Consider the following 16,912-nt stretch of genomic DNA (forward strand, 5'->3'; position numbering starts at 1 on the left):
TCTTTGAATTAGAAGAGTCAATAGTGATGGGAAGCAATAATTTTATAGGGCTTTCCATGTGCTTGTGCAGAGGCCAAGGTTCCAACAAATGGTCACTTGAGTAATAGTGAGCCTTCTCATTGCCCCCAGAGACAAGCTTGTAGGTATCCACACTAAAATGGAGATGCTTAGCCAGTGATCTCTCTCAAGATGAGGCTTGTTTCTCCTCTTCCTCCGCCTCCCCAACTTCCTCCTCCTCCTCCTTCTCTGCCTCTTCCTCCTTCCTCTTCCTCCTCCTCCTCCTTATTATTATTATTATTATTATTATTATTATTAGTTATAGTTATATAAGCACTGGTTGATTCTAATCCTGAGAAAGAAAAGGTGCAATGGTATACTGCCTCTCTATTCGATCAAATTCTCTCTAGTGTTAATAACATAAGCATACTTGATTTTGGGTTAAGGAATAGAAAACAGTCACTGGTTTGCTACTGATTTTCTGCCTCTACATTCTTTTTAAAAAATCCTCATCTGAGGATATTTTTTCTATTGATTTATAGAACGAGTGGAAGGGGAAGGAGGAGAGAGAGAGAGAGGGAATTGACATGAGAGGGACACATCGATTGGCTGCCTTCCACATGTGATCCTACCAGGGCCAGGGAAACTGCAACCAAGATACGTGCCTTTGATCGAGAATCAAACCTGAGACCCTTTGGTCTGAGGGCCGATGCTCTAACCACTGACCTAAACCAGCCAGGGCTGCCTCTATATTCTTGACCAAGAGGTATCTCAGCTTCTCAGATTCTGCCCTTTTAAATATTTAGCAGCCACTTTTTAAAAAATCATTTAAGAGTCCCTTTATCTTAGGTCCTCCATTAAAATAATTAAAAAAAATTAATATCAGAGAGGAAGGGACAGGGAGAGAGAGATAGAAATATCAATGATGACAGAGGATCATTGATTGGCTGCCACCAAACACCCCACTCTGGGGATCAAGCCCGCAACTTGGGCATGTGTCCTGACCAGAAATCGAGCAGTGACCTCTGGTTCAGAGGTTGATGCTCAACCACTGAGCAACACCAGCCGGGATAGGTCATCCATTTTGTGTTTTATTTTTTTTAAATAAATCTTTATTGTTTAGATTATTACAGATGTTCCTCTTTTTTCCCCCCATAGCTCCCCTCTACCCAATTCCCCCCGACCCCATGCCCTTACCCCTTGCCACTGTCCTCATCCAGGTCATCCATTTTGATTAAGAGTATCCACAATATACTCACCACAACTCAAAATCTTCAACTTCAAATATCTAATGTCCTTATCTTGTTATTCTTATTCCATAACAATAAGGTACAGGGACTACTTTATAACTAAATTTTCTAGGCAGTGGGGTTTCTTTCTTTCTCCCTTTAGTGAGACCCACATAACCATGGCCAATCAGAGCCACAGATTTAGTAAAGGAGAAGTATAATTTAACAAATCTTAAACGAGTAATGGAATATTGGAAAAAATATATATATTTTTTTAGTTCTAAGAAGCTGGTAAGTGCGTCTAATCTTCCTATGAGATCTATGTCTTTGTGAGTCAGGTTTACTAATAAGTGCAATTATGTGTTAGTTTCTTATTCTTATTCGTATACGGAGAAAGAATAAAACTGACTCATGAAGGAAAAACAGGTTCTCACATACCAGATATGTCATCTTCCTCATTCCATCCAGAACGACTCACTCTCTCTTCCACGATGGTCCCTGTCCTCTTCTTCAATAAATACTGACGCCCAATTGTCATCTTCCCTGCCCTTTTGGCACCTTTCACAATCGTTTTGGAGAAGGTGCTACAAGTCATAAAACGAAAGAGAATGTCAATTCAAGCTGAAGACACCACTTATATTTTTGATACCTGCATAGCTCAACTTGTTTCTTCTCCATTCCCACAGCTACTAGTTTTGTCCAGACCCTCACTAAGCCTCTCCTCCTTGAGATTTCTTTTTACATATAGCAGACTAATTTCCAATAAAACACTCTGTCATCAGGATACTGTTTTAGGCAAAAGTGCAAGAACCTAGAGTGGGACACCAACGCCTTACCACCCTTAATCTAAATTCTTCCGTTTGGCTTTTTGGTCAAGCATGCCCCAACCCACGCTGGCTGCCCACCCACTGTCTCCACCATTCCTACAAACGATGCTTGTGGGAGTCCCAGAGGAAAGCCAGCCTGCGCCCCCTATAAGCCCCAAACTCTCTGCTAACTCACAGGCTTTTCTTTGGGATCAGATGACAGTTATAGTTGGGGACACCTTACTTCTTAAATGTTTTAAATGCTGACTGGTGTCCTACCTTCTGATACTGTAAACCTTTTCAGATATAAAAAGAGTAATACTATTCTCCTTTTCGAGAGGAGAAAACAATAAGAAATCAGACATTTGAGCATCCTTTTGAGAATCGGCTTTAATTAAAGGGAAACTAGTATGCAAGTCACATGGACCTAAAAGTACTTTATTTATTTTTTTGCTGATAGAAAATCTGGGTACAGAGTATTTATAATATAGGGAATTAACAAATAACCTGCTTCCTAAATAATCACATTGAGATGAAGGTTTCGAGTATGGTTGTTTTTTGTTATATTCTTCTCTACCACAAAGAACACAACTCTTTTTCTGTTTTCTTGCCATTCAGTGAAAAGTGGTAAGGATTCTTTTATTGTCAAATAGTTTTACTAGACCCTGTCTTTTGTCATTTGGAATGTAAATCTGAAGGTTATGAAACATATCTTAGATAACTGTTAGAAATCACAAAATACTGGTATTTTCTAGATCAAAGCCAATTGTGAATCACTCCAGGTATAACTTAAACTCAATGGGAGTTTTGAAAAATTTTTCCAATTAGAGCTATATCTTTGTTTTATATAGTCAAAATAATTCTAAAATATTAAAAAAATTTAAATCGCTGTATCTCTTTTTGTAGCTGGATAATATAAACTTGGTATAATAAGCTTAACTTTACATATAGATGTATATGTAATTCCCCCCTGATAGTTTCTAAACATAAAACACCATAAAAACTTTGTTTCTTCCAATGCAGGCTGGGGTAGTGAATATCAAAGGCTCCTCTGTGACTCCACAGTGCTAAGACAAGACACCTGTTTCACCTTCAGATACTTAGGAAGCTGTTCATGCTTCAGCATATTATACCCGAATATGTGTGGTCTCCTTCACTTAACCTGTCAAGTGGTACAGGTGGATAGCTATGCAATTGAGAAGTGATTCACTGTCGAACCTCAACTCTTCTATAATGCCCAGCCCACCTCACTCTCAGGCAAAGGAAAAGCTTTCTTCTCCAAAGTCTGCAGAGTAGGCCCTAATATGTAATTTTTATTGGCAGAAACCCAAATTCCAGATAATTAATGACGAAAGCCCCTGTATTAAAGAGAATTTTAAAGCAATTGCTATTTTGTCATAACTGATATTTAAGTTTCAACATAAATTCCTAAAATTTTCAACAGAAAATAAGGGTTCCTACTAAAGAAATATGACAACTAAAATACAATGCTGGATCCTGAACTGGATCCTGTACCAGCCAGGAAAAATGAGTAGTTATAAAGGATCATCAGCAAAATTTGAATTAATTTTATTGCGTGGACTCTGGGTTAAATAAAAGTTTTACACCAATTAAATTTCCTGGTTGTGATTACTGTACAGTAGTTATATGAGATAATGTCTTTATTCTTAGGAAAGACAGACTGATATATTTAAGAATAAAGAGGCGTTACGTATGTAACTCAAATGGTTTAGAAAAAATATATAAGAGAGAGAAAAGGATAAAGAAAATGGAGCAAAGTATAAATAATTGTGAATCTGGCTAAAGGGTATACAGGAATTCTTTGTACTAGGCTGTAACTTTTCTGTAAAGTTTGAAATTGTATCAAAACAAAAAGTTACAAAAAAAGAAAAAGAAAAAATAAAGGCTCCCATCTTTAGATCAAAGCAAAAACAGTTTACTAGGCCTGGATATTAATGAAAACTGAATGGGTTGCTCAAAGGCAGTTAGAAAGTGGTCAATATGGAAAAAAGGGGAAATAGAATTTTACATTCTAAAATTGCATCATGAGCAACAGACATGAGAGTCAAGCCTCTTGCAGCTATTAGTTTTTGAAATCTGTTACATATACAAGAAAGAGCCGTCTTTACACTTTGACCCAAAGGACCCAAAGGACAGGCCACTTCCCTGACGACCAATGAGAGAAGGCTGAAATGAGGAAACCAGACTGTCTTCTTACCGAAAGGAAGTGTTCTTTTCCTTCTGTTTGGGTAAAATTATTTGCGGGATAGTCTGTCCAGTAGCAAAAGCAAAGGTGGTGAAAATGGACTGAGGATATCGGAACTTCATCAGCTGCTTCTTAAAGATCTCTACTACTTCGGGACTCACTTCTTCATCAAATGCTACTTTAATCAACTGGAGACAAAAGAGATTAAATGCATCAGAAGCATTAAGGATTTCCAGTTAATTTCCTCCCAAATTACTTAACAGTAAATAGTAATATTAAATGGCAAGAGGTTGAAGAGACCTCGGATATCATGTAATACAATTAAAATATATATATACATATATTTATTGATTTCAGAGAGGAAGGGAGAGGGAGAGAGAGAAACATCAATGAGAGAGAATCAGTGATTGGCTGCCTCCTGCACGCCCTCTACTGGAGATGGAGTCCATAACCAGAGCATGTGCCCTGCCCGGGAATTGAACCGTGACCTCCTTCCTGGGTTCATAGGTTGATACTCAACCACCGAACCACATCAGCTAGAAAAATTTTTAATTTTAAAAATAAAAATTATGGCACAGAAAGGTTTAATTGACATAGATGGTTAGTTGGCAAGAAAAATCATGTATCGTGAAGTTGGGTTGCTTTCAGACTAAACTTTTCTATGATGAGATAGGGAAATTAACTTTCAGTGGCTGAAGTAGAAACATGCCCTTCTCTATGACCTAACCAGGTCTCTTCCTACACACAGATACAATAAACCTAATAAAAAATTCAGTGTGACTAGAATCCTAACCAGTATAGCCTGGCGACATTCTAATATAGAGCCCTTTAGCAGTTGGAGCAGTGAAGAAATCCCAGGAAGTCACAATCTTGGGTGATGGGAGAAGGTCTGGAGCCTAGAGATCTTCGGCTTCATATTTCACAATTAGCATATGGAGGAATAGGGAGGGCTTCTTGACTGGAAGAAATGAGGGAAGAATTGGAGCCCTTGGAAATCTGAGACAAAGCATGAAGAACAGCAACAGGAAAAACTAAGGAAAGACCACTCATGCACTGTTTGGTCTGCATCAGTAACTCCGCAAGTTCTGATACATTCAGTGCGCCCTGGAAAAACCTACGCTTTATTAGGGATGACTTAGTACCAATAGTACTTCAGCCCTAGCCGTAATTATCAGAATTTTACTTCTTCCACAGAAGAGCCATAAAGCATTTCCTTCTGAAACAGATGCCAAGAGAATTGCTTTCTCTATGAAGGCTTTATCACACACAAACTGAGGCATGACTTGGCAGAGAACAAGAGTCAACTGTGTGTCTGAATTTCTAAGATCACTAAGTATTGACAGATAATCTGCTGGTACTCTGAGTTGGCCACAGGGCTCAGGAAATGAGGGATTAAATCCAAGATGATTCATGTGTTTGCAGACTTGAAGATTACCCTCTTAGACCTTCTGATCCTCCTCATCCACTAGCCGCTGACCACATGACCACAGAAAGTGGCCATGACATCATTTGCAGAAAACTTTTAAATAGAATGGCTCCCTTTCTTAATACCTGAAAAGATGCGGACGTGATCTGCAGTCCTTCTTGCATGTTCTGCTGTAGCTGGTTCTGCACTGTGATCTTCTTCTCCTTGGTGATGGAGGCGATCGGGAAACTTCGCATAACTGTCTGCTCACCAACTACAGAAAGAAGGCCTGGGCTCAGCAACAGCACATTTCTGTCATGTCTAGAGTCCTGCTGCTCACCTCACCAGACTCTGCTGGGGAAATGTCTCTGGGGAGCACAGCTCCCAGGGATGCAGTGAGAGAAACACCATGATGCAGAATCACATTCATTAATGTTGCTGTGTGGCGCTGACAATCCTTCCCCAGAGGGAAGAAACTGGCACAGCCTGCCTGCCTTCAGTCTGGTTTCCCAGCCTCTGCATGCCACACAAGATCCTTAGTTTAAGGCAATCTTATAGGAAGGGTAGGTTTTACAAAGAAAACAGAAGTATCTTTAATATTGAAAAGGCATCTATATTTAATGTAAGAATAAAGCAAAAGAGAAAAGGTTTTAAGTGTGCATCTGTAGGTGGTAAAAGGAGCCGAAGGAGACCGTGGAAGGGTTTAGGACCAAGCTTTTTAGGAGTTTACGTATTAAAGCAAAAAAAGGGAAAATATAAATAACTACCAACTATCTGAAGTTATGGAGATGAGTCTCTAAAAGAAGTGTGCCACGTGAACCTCCCCTGGAGAGCTCAGAGTTCCCGTGGGACAGGAGTCACACACAGAATACAACATGTAATTAGCTCCTATGTGTGAGGGAGCAAGGCTTTCAATATTGCAGAGAGGGCGAAGATGTCTGCATGCTGGGTGGCTAGAGAATGATTCCTGGAGGAAGTGAGAGGGAAGGGGAGCTCTGAAGAGATTGTAGGTATGGATCTGAGACAGCCCCACTAGTAAGCACAGGAGCAGCAATAGGCAAGGCTTCTCAGCTAGTGAGCCAGACGGGGTGAGAATTGAACCAGGTTTAAGGGACTTAAGTGCCCAGATACTTATCCACTCATTATCAGCAGAATTTCTCATTCCTTGGATCTGTCAATTCCTATCCTGGAAAATTCTGATTATTCTCTTATGTTAAGCTCATACTCAGAGGCTAAACAAAATCTGGATGTACATAGGATTTAAGTTCATGGATGTATTAAACAAACTTATATAACACATGTAAAATGATCAGATTTCTGTGTGTCATTGAAGGAGACATATTAAGTTAGAAATTTAAAAAGAAATAAACTAAAAGAGGCAGATAAAAAGGTTTTCTCTGGTAAGAAGAATTTTCCTAAAATGTGAAATTAACCCCCAAATTGACAGGATAAAACAAGAGGACAATATAAGCTTTCACACTAAGTATGCCATTGATTTGTTTAAAATAAATAAATCAGAGCAATTTAAATGACCAACAGTCTCATATATTTATATGTCCAGTATGTATGTTTATGGCCACTGAACTCACAAAAGTCATAGTACAAAAAAATTATAAGTACTGGATACTTAGATTCTTTTAAAAATACATATGCTTACAGATACAAATGTAATTTATGTATAATAATATGACAGGAGAGGGCTGAGAAATTTTGCTCTATTTTCACTCTTTTTCAAAATGAGCATGACGATTCCTATTTCATTTCTTAAAATTTATGAGCTTTTTGCTTATTATATAGTAAACAATATTTTATGATCAAGATAATGAACCATCTTGATTCTATCCAATGTGAATTTTTTAAAATGTTTTTTTTTAAATTGATTTCAAAAAGAGGAAGGGAGAGGGAAAGAGAGAAACATCAGTGATCAGAGAGAATCATCAATCAGCTGCCTCCTACATGCCCCATATTGGGGATCGAGCTGGCAACCTGGGCATGTGGCCTAACTGGGAATTGAACTGTGACCTCCTGGTTGATGGGTTTATGCTCAACCATTAAGCTACACCAGCCGGGCCAACTGTGAGATTTTAAAGACGCTACATTTTATATGTCTGAATTCCACCATTTAACAAAATGCATAGCACATAGTAGGTACTCATCAAATGCTGCTGGATGAATAACATCAGAAGAGGATGGAACTTTAGTGACTATTTATTCCAGTGGTTCCCAGTTCTCAGTAGGCAACATAAGAAACTTCTGGGGCTTAAAAATACACAGAGGCCTATGTCTCCTATTCTTAGAATCCTAAATCAGATTTGAATTCAATGTTTGAGAGTTGGGTCCAGAATTGTGTGTTTTTTTTCCCTAAGATTTCTAGATAATTCAAATTCATCAGTGAAGGTTGTGAACCACTGCATCATCACTAACCAAGCTCATTTCCCTCATTTTATAACGGGAAATTGAACCCAAGTGAGGCCAAGAGACTTAAGATATCAACATTGTCTACAGCAGTGGTTCTCAACCTTTCTAATGCCGCGACCCTTTAATACAGTTCCTCATGTTGTGGTGACCCCCAACCACAAAATTATTTTCGTTGCTACCTCATAACTGTAATTTTGCTACTGTTAATGAATCGTAATGTAAATATTTGTGTTTTCCGATGGTCTTAGGCTCTACAGCAGCGGTTCTCAACCTGTGGGTCGCCTAAGACCATCAGAAAACACAGATATTTACATTACAGTTCATTAACAGTAGCAAAATTAAAGTTATGAGGTAGCAACGAAAATATTTTTATGGTTGGGGGTCACCACAACATGAGGAACTGTATTAAAGGGTCGCGGCATTAGAAAGGTTGAGAACCACTGGTCTACAGCAATCTAACCCTGAGCTTTTTGATTTGGAGTCCAATTGTTTTACCTAAACCTAATATGCTTTTCCATCAACCAGTTTAAGATCAAATACTGATTTCAAAAAGATGATTCAGACTTGATAGGACCTGCTATTCCTTTCTAATAAAGAAGATTGTGTAGGGAAGTAGAAAATAGAAGTTGAAGGAATTTAGTGGATAGAAGAGAAGTTGTCTGCTAAGAGCCAAATGGGGTTAGTTGAAATGGGATGAGAGGGAGGTGGGGTTGGTTAATTAGTTGGTACAACCCTGGGCTTTAGCACATTGTTCCAAAAAAGTTAGCTTTACAGTTAACTGAAGGACTCAGAAAGGTGGGGCCAATCAGGGGCATTGTTAGCAACCAGATACTGTGACTATACCTAGTCACAATATGCTGCCAATGAAATTATGATCGTGTCAGTGAATTTACTGTTAAGAAGATACCCTTGGTTCTTCACATAAGAATCTGTGATCCAGAAGCAGAACAGACTGTTGAACCTCAGAGGGAAGGCAGGGGAGGGTGGGTGGGAAGAGATGAACCAACGAACTTGTATGCATATATGTATAACCTGGGAACACAGACAAGGGGGTGGTGAGGGTCTAGGGCAGGGGTCCTCAAACTTTTTAAACAGGGGGCCAGTTCACTGTCCCTCAGACTGTTGGAGGGCCGGACTATAGTTTAAAAAAAACCCCTATGAACAAATTCCTATGCGCACTGCGGGCCCGGGATGAGTCGGCTGCTAAGGAGGACAGGCAGCGGCACCCGGCGGGCCGGATAAATGTCCTCGGCGGGCCGCCTGTGGCCCGTGGGCCGTAGTTTGAGGACGCCTGGTCTAGGGGTTTGGGGGGACAGGCAAAGGTTGGAAGAGGTTAATGGGGAAATAGGAGGACCTATGTAATACTTTCAACAATAAAGATTAAAAAAAAAAGAATCTATGATCCAAATGATCATTAGTTGTGACAGACAAAAGTATTCTTAATAAACCCTTTGTGGCAAAAAGCTTACTTTGAATCTGGAAAGATCTGCAAATCAAACCCTCATCAGCACATACATATCCATGCTCTGATGGCATAACACCAGCCATACCTAGCTGATCGTGGGGCGTCCCCCTGAACAGAATTCTGTACGTAGTGAGGAACAAGGCTCCTTCAGCCGGCAGCAGCTGCGGGCCTCCCAGGAGGCCTCCAGTGGCTTCTTCTCTCCCATCAGGATCCAGCAGGACTCGAAGACCCTCACAAACTATTTCTTCTCCTGGCAGCAGGGCAGGTCTAAGAATCTTAGGCTAACAACAGAAAAAGCATTTTAAACATAACTCTTGTGGGGTTTCCAACACTTAGATAAGGTTATCTCTTCAGTTACAGATCTAAAAAACTTGAGCCAGACATCCCAGGCAGCCAATATTGACAAAAAAGATTTGGGAAGAGGCAGAAATGTCATATCTCTGTGCAAATGTGAGAAGATTCTTTGCAGCATTGTTTATTAAAAGGAAAATCATTGGAAATTACTAAAATGCTTAAAACATCTATTCAATGCAATCATTTTTAAAAAAATGACATGAGTCTATATGTGTTAATGTAGAATGATATCCAGGATACACTGTTAAGTAAAAATAACCAGTTGTAAAAAAATGATCCCCTTTTTGTTAAAAGAAAAGAAAATTGTTAAGAATATGAGCCAACTGTTGAAGGTGGTGCTATCATGGTTAAGGGCAGTGGTGGGGTGCGGGTGGGCAAGACAATGGGACTTGCACTTTGCACAATGTGTATTTCTTTAGTGTCTCAGTTTTATACAAAGAGCACTGTTACGTTTGTAAACTGGAAAAAAAAAAAAACAACTTAAAAAATGGATGCATCTTTAAAAAGACCCAGCCTTCTTGGCCTTCATGAAGATTCACATAACAAATGGCCAAGTAACGAACATTTACACATCTTGGGAAATACAAAACCACAAGATACTCTCTTCTGAAGAGGTCATACTAGAAAAATATCCATCTCTCTTAACATCTCTTACGCTTCCCTTTAAAGCAGTGAAAACAAAATAAAGCAGCATGTTTCTTTTCTTGGCTCTAAGAAGCTCGGAGCTAAATGTAAAGCCAAAGCCTAAGAACCACTGTGTCTCAGGTTTCTCATGAAATTATCTTTCTTACCCACCTGGCTTCTGATTTCTCCTTCCAATTTATTTTCAATAATTCTGTTGTATAGGTAAGAGGGTCCTGAACCCTAGTCCACAGGCTGGTGCCAGACGAGCTACAAAATCGTCAACTGGGAGGCTTGTTAAAGGACAAACCCCAGGCCAAGTCCCAGGGTACTCCAGTTGGGAAATAAGGAACCAGGAGGCTGGGGTAGGGCTCGGGGCTCTCAATTTTTAATCGACTTCCCTGATACTTGTGATGTGTGCTCGCAGTGTATAGAGACTGAAGAACCTGTTGTTTATACGGTACTTGCCTTAAGTCCTTTTTTGGAAGTAGGCAGGGCATAAAATCCTGGCTTGGGCTTGGAAGTTAGAATGTTCATAATTTATGCCCTGCCTGTAAAAGCAACTCAACAAGAGGTTACTGTTGCTCTTTGCTGAACAGTATCCTTTTTACGAGGAGCTACATGATGGACTTCTCTGGAAGTTTAATATATTATTAAAACTGGAGCTGGTCTCTGTAAAAGGTTAAGAGAAGGTACTTCCTGGGGCACAGCAGTCTATTGTTGCTGTTTTTAAGAAGACATGTTCTACCCCGGAAGCACGTGGTCTGGCACATTACCTTCTGTATAGGTGGAAGTCTTCTACTCTCTCGATGCACAGCTTCCAGGGTCTCAATGTGCATAGCTACAATTCCTAGGATGAGTCAGAGTATGCAGAACAAAAGGGCACAAAACAAGCAGAATTACAACAAATTCTGGATATTTTAGAACTAAAAACTAATCATATTTTGGTGGTTCCTCAAGGAGTTGAACATAGACCCAGCAACAACTCCTAGGGATACACCCAAAAGAACTGAAAATAAGGATTCACACAGATAATTGTGTGTGAATATCCATAGCAGCATTATTTGCAGTAGCCGGAAGGTGGGAACAATGTCCATCAACAGATGAATGGATAAACAAAATGTGGTATACCCATACAATAAAATGGAATGAAGTTCTGATACCTGCTACAACATGAATGGACCCTGAAAACATGCTAAGTAAAATAAGCTGGACAGATATTATGATTTCACTAATGCAAATACCATGCCATCTTATTTTTATTTATTATTATTTTTAAAAAATATTTTTATTGATTTCAGAGAGGAAGGGAGAGGGAGATAGAGATAGAAACATCAATGATGAGAGAGAATCATTGATCGGTTGCTTCCTGCACGCCCCCTACTGGGGATGGAGCCCACAACCCAAGCATGTGCCCTTGACTGGAATCGGACCTGGGACCCTCATGAATGCCCAAGTCCCTTATATAAAACTAGTGGCCGGTGCACAAAATTCTTGCGGGCGCGGGGGGGTGTTCCTCAGCCAGGCCTGCACCCTCTCCAATCTGGGATCCCTCGAAGGATGTCCTACTGCTGGTTTACAGGGATTGGGCCTAAACTGGCAGTCAGACATCCCTCTTACAATCCGGGACTGCTGGCTCCAGCCGCTCACCTGCCTGCCTGCCTGCCTGATTGCCCCTAACCACTCTGCCTGCCGGCCTGCTCGCCCCCAACTGCCTCCCGCCACCGGACTGCTCGCCCCTAAATGCCCCCCCCCCAGCCAGCCTGCTCACCCCCAACTGCCCTCCGTGCCAGCCTGCTCATCCCCAACTGCCCCCCTGCTGGCCTGCTCACTCCAAACTGCCCCCCCCCACCGCTGTCCTGATCACCTCCAAATGACCCCCACTGATGGCCTGCTCACCCCCAACTGGATCCCTGCTGGTCTGCTTACTCCAAATGGCCCCTGCCATCCCATCCTGGCCTGATCACCCCCCCATGACCCAAGGTCCCAGCCCCTCCTTTTTTTCTTTTTCTTTTTTTCAGTGCCTCCTTGAGTGGAGGCCAGGGCCGGCTGGAAGCAAGTATCTAGGATTTATTTATCTTCTATAATTGAAACTTTGTAGCCTTGAGCGGAGGCCAGGGCCAGCCAGGGTGGGCGGGAAGCTTGGCTTCCTCCATCGCCGGGGGCAACCCAAGCCTCCTGCTCACTCCAGCTCCATGGCGGCTGCCATCTTAGCTGGGATTTATTTATCTTCTATAATTGAAACTTTGTAGCCTTGAGCGGAGGCCAGGGCGGGTGGGAAGCTTGGCTTCCTGCATTGCCGGGGCAACCCAAGACTCCTGCTTGCTCCAGCTCTGTGGCTGCCGCCATCTTGGTTGGGTTAATTTGCATACTTGCTCCTGATTGGCTGGTGGGCGTGGCTTGCAGGCATAGTTTGGCATGCTCTATCCACTGAGCAAAACCAGCTAGGGCTACTCTGCCATTTTATATAAGGGACTTGGGCATCCATGGATTTTTTGGTATCGGTGAAGGGGTGGTGATGTCCTGGAACCAATTCTCTATGGATACCAAGGGAGGACTGTAAACAGCATTGCTTAACTCTATGGAAGACAAGTATTACAGGTTGTTATGCTGGAAAAAGTAGACCCATAACAATTCTTACTCAATTACCTACAATATTCTCTAATATCTGCAAAGTGATTACCTGGGATCATGCAATGAAGGCTCTTGATGTGGTCCTGAGTAACTCCACTCTCTGTACAAACTTTGTCAATAAAGCGGGTAATGAAACGCACAACGGAATTGGCAATGTCATTATTTTCTGAATCTTCAAACCCACTTTCTGTATCATAGCTCTCAGCTACACTTCCTGCAATACTAAGAAAGTAAAGGAAAGAAATCATGGTCAGTTCTCAAAATGTGACAAATTACTACCATATCACAGTTAATTTCCATGCAATTTAAACTTGCTCAGAGACATCTACCCAAGCAGAAGGCTCACTTACTCACAGCTTCTTCATAAGTGACAACAGTGAAACATTCTACTGGCCTACATTTGGAAGCTCCTGTCAGAGATTATCCTTTGGACCCATTTTTTAAAAAAGAATAAGGTACCTTCTATGATTTTCCTAAAAGGAAACCAGGAACCACAGAAAATAAAGCAAAAAAAGGACCCTTTCACTTATTATCTGATACTTGAACCTTCTAGAAAAACTTGTCCTCCTAAGTTAATTGCCACATTGAGCCAAAGTAGCAGCTATCTTTGCCCTTTGGCAACTGGGGCACATGTTCCCTGGTGGGCAAAGTAAAAGATCATTTTTCAGCAAATAGAACATTCTTCCAAATGGGAGAACCAAGTTGTCCTATGAACTCTTCTCTTGTCGATGTTTATCTCTCTCTGAGAGCATCACAACCCTTTTGGCCATGTTGAAACCATCATTCTGTCATAGGTGTTCCATTCACACAGGGAAGGGAATAAATCTGAAGTGGAGCAGAATGAAACCTCAATCCCCACCCTTGTTGCTTAGTCAGCAGTTCCCACTTTGAACAAATGCTTGCCTCCTCTGCCTTCTTTTTGGCGGCTGAGCATGGAAAAGACTCATTTGCCTGTTCTAACCTACTCAGTTCTCCTTCCCCCAAACCCAACCACGCTAGCCCATTCAGTGTTAAAGTAAAGCTGAACAACGAATATGGCATCATATCATCCCAAATTATTAAATAACTTAGGTGCTTTAGCCTCTCACTACGTAAAAATCAGGTTGTAGAAAACGTCATGAAGGCAAAAAAAAAAAAAAAAAAAAAAAGTGAGGTAGGAAAAAGAGTGCTAGTCGGGAAGGCCTCTGGGGAGGTGACATCTGAGCTGAGAACTAGATGAAGGGAAGGAGTGATTTTTAGGACTCTTTCAGGGAAAGTGTTCCAGATTGCGGGACAAGCACAAAGGCCCTGAGGTGGTACTATGCTTAGAGTACCTGACATTAGGCTTAGCAGGGAGATAAGTTTGGTGGACAGAAAAGTGATAGGAAATAAGGTCAGAGCAGTAGCCAGGGGCCAGATCCCACCAGGCCTTGCAGTCCAGGGGTTTCATTCCCAGTGGTAGGAAAAGTTGCTGTAGGGCTGAGAGGAAGGCACTGGTGAGGACATGATTCCAGGCAAACGCAAGGCATAACTGAGGAAAAGAGAGCCAAGAAACAAATAATGACTTTAGCAAGAAGGAGGTCATTAGTAACTTTTCAAAGCACTTTCTGTAAACTGCTATGGCAGAAAGGATCAGCAGCTGGTGAGACTGGAAAAAGCAGGTCAGGAAAGAGAAGAGAGTATGGGAGGTGATTAAGAAGTCAGATGAAGTGAAGGTCTCTTAGTAGAAAAGAGCTGAGCAAGTTTGAAAATGGTCAATTTTTGAAATATGTACAGCAATATATATCCAAAACAGCTTCCATTCTCTGCTAAGCCAAGAATAGGAGGGTCTGTGTGGCCACGTTTCGGTACCTGTTTGTGACGATGCTGTTGCTCCCACTCTCCCAGTCGCCTGGTGCTGAGGTCCTTAGGAGCTTGTTTTTACTTGTATCGAGTGGGACTAGCAGATTGACCATGAGGTTGGCAAAGTGGATGGCCTGACTGAAGACGATGCTCTCCTCCCGCTGCACCAGCTCCTGCTGCGTGGATTTGCTCAGCGTGGGCCAGAGGCGGAGCTGCTCGGCTGCCAGGTCCATGGCTGTCTTCTCCTGATATTGGTCATCAGGAATCTTGTCCTAAAAATAAAGCAACACATTCTCTGCTAATCCATCACGAGCTTCAGAAACCATGGAAGATGTTTCCATAATTCATCTATTACATGCCTATATCAGCAAAGATGAAAACATATACACAAAGCATAACAACAAAACCAAACCTAGTCTTCCTTTTTACCCAGATCCAGCAGGCTTTGAGTGGAACCACGTGACAAACCTGAGGAAGCAGTAGCAAAGCACAGGTGGACAGATAGATACACTTCTCATTGCTGACATTTCACTGCATTTATTTACCTCTGTGGCTCCATCCCTTTTTGGTTGCCAGTTATAACAAATTATTAACCTGAGTACCTAAAAATGCTCAGGTATGAATGTTCAAGTATCATTACTAATACTCTTACACGTTTCTCTTCTTCTGTTCTTTTGGAGAAGGAGATGGAATGATCAAAGTCACAATACAGAGCTAGATTTCCTTGTAAATGTGGGTGTCAAACATTATACATGAGGATATGGGTGCCTATGGGATTTTTAAGAGGGGTTTCCTGGTAGGGTGAAGAGTTAAACAATAACATGAACTGACATCTGCATAGCATTTATAGCCATGAACAGCTGGTCCACCTACAGTCTCACTTGTATCTAACCTGGGGCTCAGAGATGGACTTCTCTAGAATACAGGACACAGAGAATGTGTTTGCTTTACGAATGCTTTTGAGAGATAACAATGTTAGCTGCTTAAAAAACTACCTAAAGCACTCCACAAGCCCAATTATTTCTGGAACATGACCTCAAACTAATAGTGTTTATCTTTACCCAAGTGCACTTGGTGTTATGAAAGAAAAATGAGAGTTTAAATTAAATTCACACTAACAGTGCACAACAATAATCGGGAGCATCAGCTAGATGTCGGATAGTGCTATTTGTTATTAAAGTTCTGTTCTTACCATCCTCAATATCAGACCAAGAATATGCTTAAATTTACGAGGCACAGAATATTTGAATACTACTGTGTAGTTTTTGTTAGATATCTCAGTACCTTTATCTCACAAAATAGAAGGCCAAATTAAAATAGAGAATGATGGGAAGGGTTAGCAGCAAGTATTAACCCAGCATATAAAATGAAAAATTACTCTTAAAGTGAATCCACATGGACAATTAGGCTTTAATTGGCCTCATTCAATTAATGAGGATGAAAAATTCTAACATTTATTATTTACTACATGACAGGCACTCTTCACTGTGCTTTACTTGTATTAGACATTAAAATTTCATACAGTCATATCTGTTCATCTTACCAATGAGGGAATTAGGCACAGAGGGTAATATGAATTGCCCAAGACCAGATAGCTAATGAACATTTTAAAATTTCAGAAATATTTAAACTTTTTCAAAATAAAAACAAATCGTCTCTGTTCTAAAATATTTTAAAAAATATTTTATACTGATAAAATATATAGGAGCATATGGAATATTACTAAAAGAAGACTTTGATTCATTGTTGGCATCGGCATATTTCTGAGCAGGACTAATGAATTTTGCATTTATTTTAAAGTCAATCAACTTGAATTTGACATTTCTTCAAGAAGTTAAGGGCACAAAAACATGTACCTAGGTATTTTAGGTGTGTTTGTTCTGTTCAATATCCTATAATTGTTTCCAGGGAATTCTTATTTATTAAAATACTAGAGGCTTGGTGCACGGATTTGTG

The 16,912-nt window shown here is 40.8% G+C and overlaps 1 protein-coding gene across 8 annotated transcripts in view; it reads right to left on the reverse strand.

The window, feature by feature from the left end:
* The window catches only part of SBF2 (SET binding factor 2), a 399,474-nt gene that overhangs the window by 54,724 nt on the left and 327,838 nt on the right, over positions 1–16,912 (reverse strand). For all 8 annotated transcript variants that reach the window (XR_013958992.1, XM_080640377.1, XM_080640374.1 and 5 more), the window contains 7 exons: positions 14,966–15,228; positions 13,185–13,357; positions 11,278–11,351; positions 9,612–9,807; positions 5,790–5,917; positions 4,251–4,426; positions 1,665–1,810 (listed from right to left, as the gene is read on the reverse strand). Coding sequence is in view for 7 of the 8 variants with exons in the window: in XM_080640377.1 (XP_080496503.1) it covers positions 1,665–1,810; positions 4,251–4,426; positions 5,790–5,917; positions 9,612–9,807; positions 11,278–11,351; positions 13,185–13,357; positions 14,966–15,228 (1,156 nt within the window). In the remaining variant the exon portion in view is untranslated. The remainder of the gene's footprint in view (positions 1–1,664; positions 1,811–4,250; positions 4,427–5,789; positions 5,918–9,611; positions 9,808–11,277; positions 11,352–13,184; positions 13,358–14,965; positions 15,229–16,912) is intronic.

The sequence above is a fragment of the Plecotus auritus genome (assembly GCF_963455305.1).
Source record: "Plecotus auritus genome assembly, chromosome: 9".
Lineage (NCBI taxonomy): Eukaryota > Metazoa > Chordata > Mammalia > Chiroptera > Vespertilionidae > Plecotus > Plecotus auritus.